At 35.5% G+C, this 15,990-nt stretch overlaps 1 protein-coding gene across 3 annotated transcripts in view; it reads right to left on the bottom strand.

Moving 5' to 3' along the window:
- The window catches only part of PSMD14 (proteasome 26S subunit, non-ATPase 14), a 102,781-nt gene that overhangs the window by 81,969 nt on the left and 4,822 nt on the right, over positions 1-15,990 (bottom strand). For all 3 annotated transcript variants that reach the window (XM_025471066.3, XM_035696878.2, XM_025471067.3), the window contains exons 2-3: positions 13,559-13,679; positions 11,209-11,260 (exon numbers count right to left, since the gene is read on the bottom strand). In XM_025471066.3, coding sequence (XP_025326851.1) covers positions 11,209-11,256 — 48 coding nt within the window. In that variant the 5' untranslated portion in view covers positions 11,257-11,260; positions 13,559-13,679. The remainder of the gene's footprint in view (positions 1-11,208; positions 11,261-13,558; positions 13,680-15,990) is intronic.

Here is a 15,990-nt window from a genome sequence, read left to right as displayed (position 1 = left end):
GTGCATTGTGGGAGTAAACACTGACCATATCTGCCCAGATTTTAGATAAGTATGATATCTAGAGTACTGTCCAAATGATAATCTGATCTGAAAAATTACAAGTTACATTATAAAAGTTAAAGACAGGAAACCTGGGATCCCTGGGTGGCTCAGAGGTTTGGCGCCGGCCTCTGGCCCAGGGCGCGATCCTGGAGACCCGGGATCGAATCCCACATTGGGCTCCCGGTGCATGGAGCCTGCTTCTCCCTCTGCCTGTGTCTCTGCCTCTCTCTCTCTCTCTCTCTGTGAGTATCATAAAAAAAAAAAAAAAAAAAAAGACAGGAAACCCAAAGATCAATATACCAAATGAACAGTGTAGCCAGTAAATCAAGTAGGTAAACGCAGTGTTGAAGGTAGAGAAGAAAAAGACACAGACTGGATTTCCAAGATTGTAAATTCCATTCTTCTGGCATATTGAGATTATATGACAATACTTCACTTTCCTATGTATTGAACAGAGGTATCTTCCTTCTCATCCCATATATCTTTTGTACAAATACAAATATCAAATGTCATAGATCCATCATATACTTGACTTCAAATTTTTAAATACTAATATTTCATTTTTCCTCATAATTTTGATTTTCTATTTCATCAGAATGTGATTAATTCTGGAAGGTAATCTCAGTGCAATCAAAAATAACTGCTCCCCTTAGATTATAAAGAATTCAAACAAAACCATTTATGGTAATTTCCTATCAAAATAGAAATTTAACATTCGCAAGTGTCAAAGATCTTTCCCCTTGAAAGACCACTCTCAGTAGAATGTTCAAACAAAATTACAGAAAGTAACTATGATGCATCCACCAGGAATTTGTTTTCCTTGTACTTGAGAACTCTCGAGAGTAGATTTGAGACCTCTCCAGAGCACCACATTTTCATGGGGTTTAATATCTATTCAGAAGAATTACATTACAATGACAACTAGAAAGAGTGTGCTCTAATTAGCTTGCTATTGACCTGACCTTTCTTAATTTTCTACAGTAGAAACATCAGCTCAAGTACATGAATATAATAATTAGGAACTATACTTTTAAAAATAATAAAATTATTACATGACAAACACAGCAAATGAAAAAAGTAAAAGGCTTCTTGTATTTTTGCTTTGTTTCTAAAGCAAAATCACTATTTATTTGTAGTTAAGCGAAGAAATAAAACAATTACAATTTCTTGACCCTTCCCTACTTCTTAATAGGCATAAAAATGGCCAAATTAATCTATCAATGTTTAGAAAGGCTCTCTGTAAATGTTCAGAGGATCACATAAGGATAGATAACTCAAAGAATCAAAGAGAAAAAAAGGTAACCAGAAGCATCCATCAGTATATAAAAATTGTCAATACAAATAGGCCAAAGTGCTCAAGGAATTTAATCATAAAAAGCCTTTTGTAAATGCCTATGCTCGTTTTCATGCTACTGAATCTTTTAGTAAATAAGGGTCATTTTTCAAATGTGACAGGTGTAAAGATTAATTATACATATTAACCTGTGTTGGTTCAAGCTACACCAGAATCTCTCTAGCAGATAAATATACAATAAAAATTAAATACTGTAACCTGTAACCTTAAAAACTACTACTAATGTAGTAGCTTCTTGTCTCTGCTTCCATTCTTTCCATCTTACATCTCAGCTCCTGAGTAACCAAGTTCTCTAAAATGTTTGTCTGGGGCGCCTGGGTGGCTCAGTTGGTCGGCTGCCTTTGGCTCAGATCAAGAGCCCCCCTCACACTGCCCCCTGGTCAGGCTCCCTGCTCAGTGGGGAGTCTGCTTCTCCCTCTCCCTTTCCCCTTCTCCCTGCTCATGCTCTCTCTCAAATAAATAAAATCTTAAAGAAAAAAAAAGTTTGTCTAATAAGCGTAACTCCTTTGCTCAAAAATACCTAAGGATTTCCCAACTCACTTGGAAGAGAATCTTCTACAAGGCCCCACATAGTCTAGCCTCTGGCAACCTCTCTAGTTTTATGAAATGGCTAAGTAAAACATGAAAAAAAGTACTGAAAAATAAATTAGAATGCATTTCTGATTTTGTTGTACTTGCTGACTTTTTAATAAAGTACTAAAGGAAAATGTTAATATCATTTAATAATACTGACTTCTTTTGCTTAGTTTTGTTTGTTCATTTGTTTATTAAAACAACAGAATATTATATATGAAGTAAAAGTTCCTTTTGCCTTCTTCCCTTCTCATGAATTTGTGTGGATTTACCTAGGCCTATGGTAGTCACTGGTAACATGCAACAATAAACTCACATAAAATTAAAAATTCAATTCTTTAGTCACAATAGGGACAATCCATGGACTCAGCAGCTATATGTGGCTTAAATTTAAATTAATAGAAGTTGAAATTAAATAAAATTTATAATTCAATTCTTCAGTTGTTCTACTCACATTTCAAGTGCTTAATAGCCAGCCACATATGGCTAGCAGCTACTGTGTTAGAACTAATATAGAATATTTCCATCACTGCAGAAAGTTCTATTGGATAGTGCTGCTGTAGAACTTGTAATAATTTTACTCAGGAATTACATACTCTTTAAAAAAGTGTTGTTTTTAGAATTAACATTAATGCATTCATACTGTATCTCTCTCTCCAACCTGAATTTTTCTCTTAATATAAGAATCTGGTTCATTTTAACTGCTGTGTAATATTCCATCAGAACACATTTTTGCCACAGACATTTAAGTTCTTCAATTTTTTTTCAAAAACGTAAACGATGTTGTAATAAATACCCTTAAACAGGTGTCCTGATACACATGTGTAAGAATTTCTCTAAAGTGAATAAACAGAATTGCAGAGTCATAGAAGTTAGGGCATTTTCAACTTACTAGATACTATCAAATTGATTTCCAGAGCAACTTCAACCATTTATATTTCCACATGCAGTGTGTTCATTCAACAAATATTTATGTATTCTATTTGCCAGTAATGTTCTAAACATTGGGATACAATCCTTAACCAATTCCCATACCCATACTTGATACCCACACTGGGCCTACAGACAAAAAGCTCACATGAGAACTTTTGCTTTCCAAAATCCTAACAGTTAATACAACAGACTTTGTTAAAAAAAAAAAAAAAAAAAGGTCTAATACCTGTTTTATTTCTATTTCTCTGACATACAGTGAGGTTGAATATCTTCTCCTACGCTTATTGGCAGTTATCCTACAAACTTCTATTTCATGTTCTTTCTTCTATGAGACTATCTTTTCTGTCTTACTGATTTATGCTTCGCTAAATGTGTTGCAGATGAACGCATTACAAACATCTTCTCTCCATCTATTGCTTGTCTTTTAAGTTTGTTTCTACTGTCTTTGTTGGGACAAGAGTTAGTAATGTATTGAACTCAAATTAACAATCTTTTGAGTTTTACTTTCCTATTTCTTCTAAAATTTTCTTCTAAAAAATATTTCTTTGGGCTATTTTCTGTGTGTCTGACATGCTCACATGTTTATTTAATCCTTTATGATACATCTAAAATAAGTATTAATCTCATTTTAAAGATGTGATAAGTGAAATTTTTATTGTGGTAAAATATACACAACGTAAAATTTATCACTAATCATTTATTTTTAAGTATACAGTTCTGTAGGCATTTAGCATATTCACATTGCTGTGCAACAAATACTAATATCCATATCCAGAATTTTTTCATCTTCCTAAATTGAAACTCTATAACCATTAAACACTAATACCCTCTCACCTACTTCCCCCAACCTCTGGCAACCACCATTCTACTTTCTATCTCCATGAATCTGACTACTCTAGTACTTCCTATAAGCAGAATCATTCAATAACGGTCCTTTTGTGACTGGCTCATTTCACTTAGCATCATGGCTTCAAGGTTCATCCATGTTGTATCAGATGTCAGGTTTTTCCTTCCTTTTTAAGGTTGAATAATATTCCATAGCATGTCATATCACATTTTGTTTATCTACTCACCTTATCAGTAAGACACAAGTTGCTTCCACCTTTTGGCTACTGTAAATAATGCTGCTACTGGATACAAATATCTGAGTCTCAGCTTTCAATTTTTGGAGATATATATATTGACAGAAATAGAATTACTGCATCATATGGTACTTTTGTGCTTAATTTTCTGACAAACCACCACACTGTTTTTCAGAGGTTACATAATTTTATATTCCTACCAGCAATGCACATGGTTCTAATTTGTCTACATCCTAATCAACAATTGTGATTTTCTAGTATTTTTTTGAATAGCCATTCTAACTGGTGTATCTTCCAAAATTATAAAGTTTGATTTTCACAGTCATCATGCCTTCAATTCAAGTGGTATACATTTTTTGTGTGTGTCCCCCCGCCCCCCCATATAGAAAGGCATTTGTTCCAGGGCACCTGGGTAGCTCAGTCGATTAAGCATCTGCCTTAGGTTCAGGTCATGATCCCAGAATCCTGGGATCAAGTTTGCATCTGGGCTCCCTGCTCAGCAGAGAGTCTGCTCTTCTCTCTCCCTCTGCTTGTGCCCTCTTCTGTCTCAGATAAACAAACATCTTGGAAGGAAGGAAGGAAGGAAGGAAGGAAGGAAGGAAGGAGGGAGGGAGGGAGGGAGGGAGGGAGGGAGGGAGGGAGGGAGGGAGGGAGGGAGGGAGGGAGGGAGGGAGGGAGGGAGGAGCCACTTGTTCTAAAATCATTTAGTGAACAGGTCTTTTTTTCCACACTTTTTTTTTTTTTTTTTAAGGTTTTTTATTTATTTACTCATGAGAGACACAGAGAGAGAGAGGCAGAGACAGAAGCAGGCTCCATGCAGGGAACCCGACATGGGACTCAATCCCGGGTCTCCAGGATCACTCCCTGGACTGAAGGCTATGCTAAACTGCTGAGCCACCCGGGCTGCCCCTCCTCACTAATTTTTAATGCAATTTCTTTCACAAATCAAGTTCCCATATATGCATGAGTCTACTTTTGTGCTTCCGTCTTGATGACACTGATCTATCTACATACCAATATTACACTACTTGAGTCATATAACATTAAAATATATTTTGATATTTGGTGGAGCAAGTTTCTTTTTCCTTTCTAAGAATTTCTTTGCTATTCTTGGGTTCTTTTTTCTTATATGAATTTCAGAATTCGTTTTTCAATTCCATGAAAATTCCGGTTGATATTTTTATTGGAACTCCACTGAATTTATGATTAAATTAGAGAACTGGCATGTGATATTAAGACTCCTCATCTATGAAAATGGTATTATTTCATGTATTCCAGGCATTTTTTTCCATTGCTATGTTAAGTTAATCCTTTCTATAAAATATCCGATCAAAACCCAAAAGACAAATAACAGAAAGAACATTTCTATTCAAAGACCCAGGGAAACAGAAAAATTACTATTAGTTATAATATACATACAAAATCCATATACTACTATATAGATTTGGGAGTTACAACAAATAAAATAGAACACATCCAATTCAGGAAGTTTTGTTTTGTTTTTTTTTAATCAAGCCACCTGAAATAATCCCTCAAAATGTAGCTTATATCTCACCACTTTCAGAAAGCCTCCTCTGGTCATTCATTTATAGTATCTTCCCTTTTTTTTGCATCTAGAAATTACTGGGATTTGTATCAGAGAGAAACAAATTGATAACTTATAGGCAATATAGGCCTGCATATGTGCTTAGTTTGGTCTACATGTTTCTTAAAACAAAAACCAGAGACCAAGGATATTTTTGTGATTTTGTGTTAGGATTTCTGACTTGCAGGTATGTCATTCTCTCCAAGGGACCCAGCTAACAAAGATTCTGTCTCCGTGCTTCCTTGATTACCAAGAGAGACAAATCACGCTGATTTTTAAAGCTTCCACATAAAAGTGATCTATTAATTTTCAACTCCCATTCCATTAGTCAAAGCAAAATCATGGTCAAGCTAACTTAAAAACTGATGGAGAAATAAAATCCTACTATGTGCCTGAAAGGTTAAATATCAGAAATGATTTCGTATAGTTGAGGACTCTGCCTTCAATTTCTTCCCTTCTATCTATTCTGCAAACTACCACTAGAATTACTTTTCAAAAACACAGACTGAATCAGGGCCCCTGGCTGGCACAGTGGGTTAAAGGTATCTTGGTTTTGGCTCAGGTCATGATCTCAAGCCCACATTGGGCTCCCCGCTAAGTGCAAAATCTGCTCATTCTCTCCACCTCCCCTTCTGCCACTCCGTCCCATACACGCATGCATTCTCTAATAAATAAATAAAATCTTTAAAAGAAAAGGCACAGGGATCCCTGGGTGGCGCAGCGGTTTGGCGCCTGCCTTTGGCCCAGGGCGCGATCCTGGAGACCCGGGATCGAATCCCATGTCGGGCTCTCGGTGCATGGAGCCTGCTTCTCCCTCTGCCTATGTCCCTGCCTCTCTCTCTCTCTGTGACTGTCATAAATAAATAAAAATGTTAAAAAAAAATTAAAAAAAAAAAAAAGAAAAGGCACACAGATCATAAATCTGCTAAAAAGTCTTCATGAAACTATAATGCCTATGGGAAAAAAAAAGTAAAAAATCACTAGGGATGGTATTCAGTCCTTTCACAACCTACTCTAAATTTATTCACCAGCTTCTTTCCTCATTATTTTCCCTTACGTCACATATTTTCCAACTTTTTGAGTATGCCTTTCCGTATATTCCAAAATTTAGCTCAAACATCATTTCTTCAATTCAGTCTTATTTAATTGCGGAAAAAGTTAGAAATCCTGCATCCACTGTACTTTGAAATCCTATTTATTTTTTAAAGATTTTTTTTTATTATTATTCATGAGAGACACACACAGAGAGAGAGGCAGAGACACGGGCAGAGGAAGAAGCAGGCTCCATGCAGGGAGCCCGACGTGGGACTCGATCCGGGGTTTCCAGGATCACGCCCTGGGCCGAAGGCGGCACTAAACCGCTGAGCCACCTGGGCTGCCCAAAATCCTACTATTTATAATGAACATTGGTATCTACTCAAAGTAGTTAATATGTGCCAGGCACTTAAAACATAATTGATGTGCTTCTACTAGAATATAACATACCTAGGTTAAGTAATAATGTTCTTAGAAAATCAAAATACCAGGTGCCTGGGTGACTCAGTTGGCCTTGGGCTCAGATCACGATCCCAAGACACTGGGATAGAGCAGCTGGCTCCCTGTTCAGCAGGAAGTCTGCTCCTCCCTCTCCCTCTGCCCCTCCCCTCTGCTCATGCACTCACTCTATCTCAAATAATAAATAAATTCTTTAAAAAAATCAAAATACTGGCCTAACAAATTAAAATACAAGTCAAGATGCCACTGACATTTTACTTTAAAAATTCATGGGCAGCCCGGGCGGCTCAGCGGTTTAGCACCACCTTCAGCCCAGGGCGGATCCTGAAGACCCCAGATCAAGTCCCACGTCAGGCTCCCTGCATGGAGCCTGCTTCTCACTCTGCCTGTGCGTCTCTCTGTGTCTCTCATGAATAAATAAATAAAATCTTTAAAAATAAATAAATAAAATACTTTAAAAATTCATTTACTTTCTTTTTAAAGATTTATTCGTGTGTGTGAGAGAGATCAATCTTCCACAATTGTACGGGAAGAAGGGAGGGTCAGAAGAGTAGTAGACTCCTCCCAGAGTGCAGAGCTGGAGGTGGGGCTCCATCTCTCTCCACATCCTAGATCTCCACCCCGAAGATCACGACCTGAGCCAAAACCATGAGTTGGAGCCTAACCAAGAGTTGGAGCCTAACCTACTGAGCCACTCAGGCACTCTTAGAATTCATTTACTTTTAAGCTTATCTTAAAAGCTTACCTTGACTTTTCTAAAAGCTAAATGGACCCAAAGACTTAAACTAAAACTTTCAGAGACTGGAGACTATGCTTTGGCTATGCCTATCTCTTGGGTTTTATCTTCACAGATTTTGGAAAGTTTAGTTGCCAAGACCTAACTTGGGATAGTTATAAAGACAATCAAGTAGCCAAATTACAGCAGCAAATGCTTTTAATAAATCATCTCAGGCAGCCCCGGTAGTGCAGCGGTTTGGTGCTGCCTGCAGCCCAGGGTGTGATCCTGGAGATCCGGGATCGAGCCTGCTTCTCCCTCTGCCTGTGTCTCTGCCCGTGTCTCTGCCCCCCCATACCGCCCCCCCCCGTCTCAATAAATAAGTAAAATCTTAAAAAAAAAAAAATCTCATGTCTTACAGTAATTTCAAGTTTGTAAACACTTTAACAAATACATTTGAAATTTAAAGCTACTAGTTAATAAATTTAAATAGTTCTAATAAAACATCTGTTTGTTTCTCCTTCAAACCACTAATAAATTTATACCAAACTTCAGGATTACGGACAGACTTAATGGTATTAGCCTATCATTGTTCAAGTATTAACATTTCAAACTGTAATATTAAAAAAAAAACCTCCAAATTGTTTTTGTAGGTATAGACATGATAATGAAAAAGTAGGAAAAAGTACCATGATAAAGCTAAAGGAAGAGAAAGTTTTAAAACACTATTAACAATATTAAAATATGGGGATCCCTGGGTGGCTCAGCGGTTTAGCGCCTGCCTTTGGCCCAGGGAGCAATCCTGGAGACCCGGGATCGAATCCCACGTCAGGCTCCCGGTGCATGGAGCCTGCTTCTCCCTCTGCCTGTGTCTCTGCCTCTCTCTCTCTCTCTCTCTCTCTCTGTGTGACCATCATAAATAAATAAAAATTAAAAAAAAAATGTTTAAAGACCTTTATTTATTTATTCTGAGATAGAGCATGTGAGTGAGGGAAGGAATAGAGGGAAAGGGACAAGCAGACTCTGTACTGAGCACAGAGCCTGACAAAGGGCTCGATCCCAGGACCCTGATATTATGACCTAATCTAAAACCAGGAGTCAGGGATCCCTGGGTGGCGCAGTGGTTTAGCGCCTGCCTTTGGCCCAGGGCGCGATCCTGGAGACCCGGAATCGAATCCCATGTCAGGCTCCCGGTGCATGGAGTCTGCCTCCCTCTGTCTGTGTCTCTGCCTCTCTCTCTCTCTCTGTGTGTGTGACTATCATAAATAAATAAAAATTAAAAAATAATAAAAAATAAAAATAAAACCAAGAGTCAGACACTTAACAGACAGAGCCACCCAGGCACCCCAAGACTAAAATAAAATTTTAATGAAAAAACATTAAGCACTGAACACTAGTATTTGATAAAGGAGACATCACAGAAATAAGCACCCCACAAATATCCCCTTAAGAGTTTGCCATTTAATTGGGAAGATGAAACACATACTTGAAATAATAAATTTTCAAACAACGTATTTTCAAGTTCAAATAAAAATATACAGGACACATGAGATGATTAAATTATCAGAAACCAAGGAGAGGTTACTGAATCAAACTTAAGTTTTTTACTTACTACAAAGGTTTGTAGTACTCACAGAGGTATGATGTAGCTTATTTGTGGTTGGTAAAACCGTATTTCATGTCCAGCAATTTTTCAGCATGGATTTCTAGCACAGATATATAATTTATGGCATCTAATGCTTAAGAAAAGATATTTGGTATTTAAATTTACTGCAACTTCCTTTAAGAATCGTACTAAAGCAATATCATAGCCTATATTTTGCAGGTAAATTTGCAGTACCTACATAATACCTCAGCTCACTTCTGACATTTACGAAAGTATAAAAAACAGCTTTGGAAGGGTCAAGTCCCAAAAATTGACCTCTTTTTTTTTTTTTTTTTTTAAAGATTTTATTTATACAGAGAGTGAAAAAGTACAAGGGAGAAAGAATATCTCAGACTCTGCACTCAGTTTGGAACTCAATACAAAGATTGATCTTATGACCCTGAGATCATGACCTCACTTAACCAACTGAGCCACCCAAGTGCCCCAAGGCTTAGGCCTTTTCAGAGTATGGATTAAATAGATCTTACAAAAATGAAGAATCATAAAGAAATAGGCTGATAGTAAAGGAACACGAGAAATAGTCAACACTAACAGAAGTAAAAAGAGCTGAAGTCTACACAAGGATGCAAAACAGAATCACAAAATGATTCCAACTTTCTAAAAGGAAAAGGTGTATCAGTAAAAGACATGGCAGATCTACTTAAGGAATTCTTTTTTTTTCTTTAAAGATTTTATTTACTTATTCATGAGAGACACAGAGAGAAAGAGAAAGGCAGAGACACACAGGCAGAGGGAGAAGCAGGCTCCATGCAGGGAGCCCGACGTGGGACTCGATCCCAGGACTCCGGGGTCACGCCCTGAGCCAAAGGCAGATAGATGCTCAACCACTGAGGCACCCTCTATGTAAGGAATTCTTATAAAATTGCCTCCACACTGAAAATACCATAAAATCCCCAACAAAACTGTGTCTTTCACAACATATAGACTACTTTAAATGAAGGAAGATAAACTGATTGACCATGATATGAAAATGAGGGAAACTTGGTAACTAGAAGGGTTATAAAGGTAGGTTATAAAATATTCCCAAAATTTGGCCATAAAACATTATGCTACATATAAGCCTCAGGAAAGGAACAACACATAGTCATCACTTTTGTGAATGGAAAACTGGAAAGATAATCAGTGTAGAACTCAAAAAAGGCAAAAATTTCTTCCTCACCTAAAGCAGAATAAATATTCTGTGATTAAAAAAAAAAAATCTATCTAGAGACCATCTGCCCAACAGTAAGAAACAAGATAGATGATAATACTAAAACTGAAAACAAATTTAATTTTATTAAGAATGTAAAGAAAAAAAAGAGATATTACATATTAATTCATCCATGGATCATAACTACCAGAAGGAATTTATCAGTATTAAAATTGTACATACATTCTGTGGGTCAGTTTTCTGGATTTTGCCATGCATGCCATGTTTACTTTTTCATGTGTTACTCCTAAAGTCTACATTGTAAACCCAGAAGTAAGATATTTTGAGTCATTTTTTTATTAAAAGGGAAGTTTGAAAATCTCACACATCCCAAAATTTTAAACTAAAAAATAGAGAAAATTCTTATTCCTAGGAGAAATGAAATTAAAATAATAGAAAACGTTCTCCACACGTTATTCAGTGTTGCAAATATAACCACCAACAATAAGGTAAGCTTCTTACCATAAGATTATCTGAAAGATGATTTTTGTGGGAGTGATTTCTTTCTCTTTGGGTAAGTAAAGAAAGATGTGTAGTTTGCACATAAAGAAATACTGAAAAGTCTATTTACTAACCTGGCCCAGTCCAGGCATACCTCCTCCAAGTCTAAGAAGTCTGTCCATATTTCTAGAAAACAGAAACAAAGGAAAACGTTCCTAAGCACAAAAGTGTTTACTCAATTGCTATCTATATAATTCACCTTCAGTCACTCAGTATGTCAAAAATATTGGTGGTAATTACAACACAACATCAGACTTCCTGTTAATTAACACCACATATTAATTCAAGAAGCTGTCTTCCATGCTAATTAACAGACCTTACTTTACTGCTTTGGTTTTGGGTTATCCCCGGTTTTAAAGACAAGCAATCTTAGCATACTTTCAAAACTTTGCTATCATTAAGTTAATTATATTTTCTCATTGTTATCTAATAAAGTACCTGAATGAGGAAAAAGTGCCTGAAATGCTTATCATATGTATGATTGAATTTCCTTCAATTTGTCCAGAGTGTACAAATAAAAATCCTCACTTTTAAATTAAATTTTAACATCCTCATTAGTAAGTTCTGTGCTAATTAACTTACAGCTTGTCAGTTATCATCAAAACTACATGTGAAAGACATTGTGAGCAGATTATGGATCTCTGAATTAGCATCAAAGGCTTTTTCAAAATGAACTCATTATACTAAAAGAAATATTATAAAGTAAACATTAAATGCATTAAGATAGTGTTCTAGAACCTACACAGATATTTAGCCTTATTTCAGATGTTGTAGACATATACACTTTTTTCAATAAGGAAATTCAGCTGCTGTTCTCAACGATAATTTTGGAGTTAACCAATAGAACATTAACTTTAAAGTACCAATCTGATTTGTTTTTCATGTCTAGAATACTAACAGAAGACATTCTTATAAGCTTGAAAAACTCAAAAGAAATCAAAGGAAAAAAATAGCAAGGATAACAATATGAACTCAACTACACAAAAAAGTGTAACCAAATTATAAAAAATTATTATCAATACAACTAAATACTTTAAACGTGACAATGAAGCATTTCTTCCACTAGAAAATTGTTACTGTGCCTTAAAATTTCTAAATGTATTCTCCAGAAATGGTATTACTACAATTTATATTCTAAATTAAATGCTAATGAATTAGTCGTTTGTTCATGTTGTTTTACTAGTTAGAACTGCTATATACACTAAAATTTAATAATGTACTCATGATCATTACATTACAGCCTAATCATGTTTGTTGGATCTTGCTAACAAGTTACTCCTGTATTTAACCATGTTAATATTGCGAACTTTATCCAAGTCCACATACAGAAATATGCACAAATGACACAGCCATGGAATCTTCACAAAGTGAACACACTCCCATAGCCACTACCTAGATAAATAAACAACATTATCAGCACCTAAGCATACTTCTCAGGCACCCTTTCCAGTCCCTATCACCATGGAAAGATAGAATTCCAACTTCTAATGGTATATATTAGTTCTGCTGCTTTTGAATTTTATATAAACAATTATAAACAACTTTATATCAACAAGTCTATGAGATTCACAACAGATAAATTCATTTTAAAAAATGAAAGGCAAATAAGAAACTTGAGTGTCCAAAGTTTCTGCTTTATAACCTTAACGCATTCCAATAGCAGCATTTACAAAATCTCCATCAAATTCTCATTAAAATTCCTCAACTCAAATACAGCATTTAACACATGGCACTTTTTAAAAGACTATCTACACGGGGGGAGGGGAACTGAATAGTTTAAAATATTTAAGATAATGTGTATAAAATACATAAATACATTTCTCTAGAATGTATTACCAAAGGGAAAAAAAATTCCTTTGGACCATTCCAAGCTTAGAAACTTAAGGAACAAATGGAAAAAAACTAACAACATACAGTATACTTTAGACATTATATACATTCCAGGCCAAAGTCGATTCCCAGCTGTGTTCAGTTTATCTATTCCCCCAGTGTTGTTTCTGATGACTTTACACAGACTCCAGATGCTGTGAATATACATGAGCGATGTGGGGAGCAGAGGGAAAGAAAATCTGGCAGGTCAAATTTGTGTTTTTAGTAAAATTAGATGTCTCAGCAAACAGGAAAAAATATTTAACAAACTAAAACATTTTAGATAACATAAACATATCTAATAAAAATACTAACATTTGGAAATGATATATATCGATAAATGTTCTATATTACACTACTTTCTAAAAAGAGTTACAGAAAGAAAGTAAGAACAAAAATGCTAGCTAATCTAAATGACTTTCATTAGCTCTTAAATCTGGATACCTATCACATATTTATAATTTGATGTATGCTAAAAAATGATACATTTTCATAACATCTTTATATCACTTCCTAAAATAATAGGTGAAAGTTATACACATTCTTGATTCTCACCTGGTCAGTAACTCCAACTCTTGAAGTGTTAAGCTTCAATTCGTTGAGTTTGACAAATTTCTTCTTAACTCAAGCTATACTGGCAGGTATAACTTTTCCAAAGTATTTTTTTCTCTCTCTCCTAAAAAAGGTAAATAAAATAAGATATAATTATTTTGAAAACTATGGAGGAAAATATGCCAAGAGCTAGAAGTGAAGCAAAATTCCTTAAAGCAAAATAGAAATCAAAATTGATTTTAATCACCATTCCCAGAAGAATATGTAAAGGAATAGCATTCCAGGGAGCTATATAAAGCAGAGGATTAACCCCACGTACAAATTTTGTTTTGAAGTCTCTTTTTTGATCAGTTTTAGCTATACATAAGAATTGACATTTCATGACTTTTAGTCTTTCTAGAGGTATTTCAAAGAACAAAGAGAAAATTTACTCATATTTTTAAATAGGACATTGTATTGTGCAATTACCATATAGTCCCATTGCAGATTATTACAAATCCATGATATATTATGGAATCTTAGTGATGTTATTTTCCCATAATTGAAAGTTTGCTATTTCATTGCCGTAGGAACTAGTTCATTTCTTAGTCAATTACTCCCAACTATGCCAAAAAGACTGAAATAACAAGAAAAATGGAAGAGTAAGAATTATCCATGCAATAATGAAATACATTATTGCTATTGCTTCATCCTTCTATTGTGCTGCCCAAAGTATTTTACCATCTTTCAGAAAAATATGAAAGACTAGAGACATAATCTTTGGAGCTTTTTTTTCTTTTTAAGCTTTCATTTGAACACAGTTGAAAATTCAGAATTTTTCATGTTACATCCATAATGTCAAAGATAGGAAAAGTCACAGAGAAAAAAATTTTTACAATGATTAGAGAATCACAAGGTGAATATAAAGAAACAGGTAACAGCACTCTTGTCTCTAACGATAACAATAAAATTGATGGTATAAACCAGGGTTTCTTCAGCACTGTTGACATTCAGAACCAAATTTTTTGTTGTAGGGGTTGTCTTACGCATGACAGGGTGTTTAGCAGCATCCCTGGCCTTTATGCATTAGATACTGGAAGCACCTACCCACTCATGATAATCAAAAATGTCTCCAGACATTGCCAAATGTACCCTGGAAGAGCAAAATCACTCCCAGTTCAGTACCACTGATATAAACAAAATTTCAGACTATACATCTTCAGATAACAAAATTAACCCTACATGAATTTTCTAGAACTGAAGAACCACTGAGTGCTGGAAACAGTTTAGGAGCTCTTTATAAAGTTCAACAAAGAATTACCTTATGACGCAGCAACTTCACTACTAGGTATATATCGAAAAGAATTAAAAATAGGTATTCAAAACAAACACAGGTACATATATGTTTACAGTATCATTATTCTTAACAGCCCAAAGGTGGGAAAAGCCTAAATGTCCATCAAAAGGTGAAAGGATAAACAAATTCTAGTATGACTATACGTACAATGGACCATATGGAATATCATTCAGCTATAATATGGAATGTAGCACTGACACATGTGATAATGTGGATGAACCTCAAAACATGCTACGTAAAGAAAGACATGCACAAAAGGTTGCAAACTGTATGATTCCATTTATATTAAATATCCCAAATATATGAATCTATAGGAAAAGAATGCAGATTAGTGACTGCCAGAGGTTGCAGGTAAGGAGTAAAATGGAGAAACTGCTTAATGGGTAAGGAATTTTACTACAGAATAATGGAAATGTTTTGGAGCTAGACAAAGGTGGTAGTCACACAACACTGAATGTACTAAAAGACAATGAACTGTTCACTTCTTTTTTTTTTTTTTTTTTTAGATGTATTTGTTTGAGAGAAAGAGAGTCAGAGCACATGCACACTTAATGAGAGGAAGGGCAGGAGACGGGGGAAAGAATCTCAAGCCGACACAACACTGAGAGTAGAGTCTGACACAGTGCTTGATCTCACATCCTCTAAGATCACGACCTGACCTGAAACCAAGAATCAGATGCTTAACTAGCTGAGCCATCCAGGTACCCTGGAACTGTTCACTTTAAAATGGTTAATTTTATGTTAATTGAATTTTACCACAAAAATTATTTTTTAAGTAGATCAATGAGTGAACAATATATTTGAAAGACTAAAAAAAAAAAAGGCTCTCATCTAATTAGGTATTCAACAAGAAGGACTTTACTACAAACTTATTTATTTATTTATTTATTTATTTATTTATTTATTTATAAAAACCAGACTTTAAGATTTTATTTATTTATTCATGAGAAAGACACACACAGAGAGAGCAGAGACAGACAGAGGCAGAGGGAGAAGCAGGCTCCATGCAGGGAGCCCAATGTGGGACTCGACCCCCAGGACTTCAGGATCACACCCTGGGCTGAAGGCGAACGATGAACCACTGAGCCACCCAGGTGTC

The sequence above is a fragment of the Canis lupus genome, chromosome 36, assembly GCF_003254725.2.
Source record: "Canis lupus dingo isolate Sandy chromosome 36, ASM325472v2, whole genome shotgun sequence".
In the NCBI taxonomy this organism is placed as follows: Eukaryota; Metazoa; Chordata; class Mammalia; order Carnivora; family Canidae; genus Canis; species Canis lupus.
Note: the sequence above shows the minus strand (reverse complement) of the source record. Positions and strands in the feature narration are given on the sequence as shown.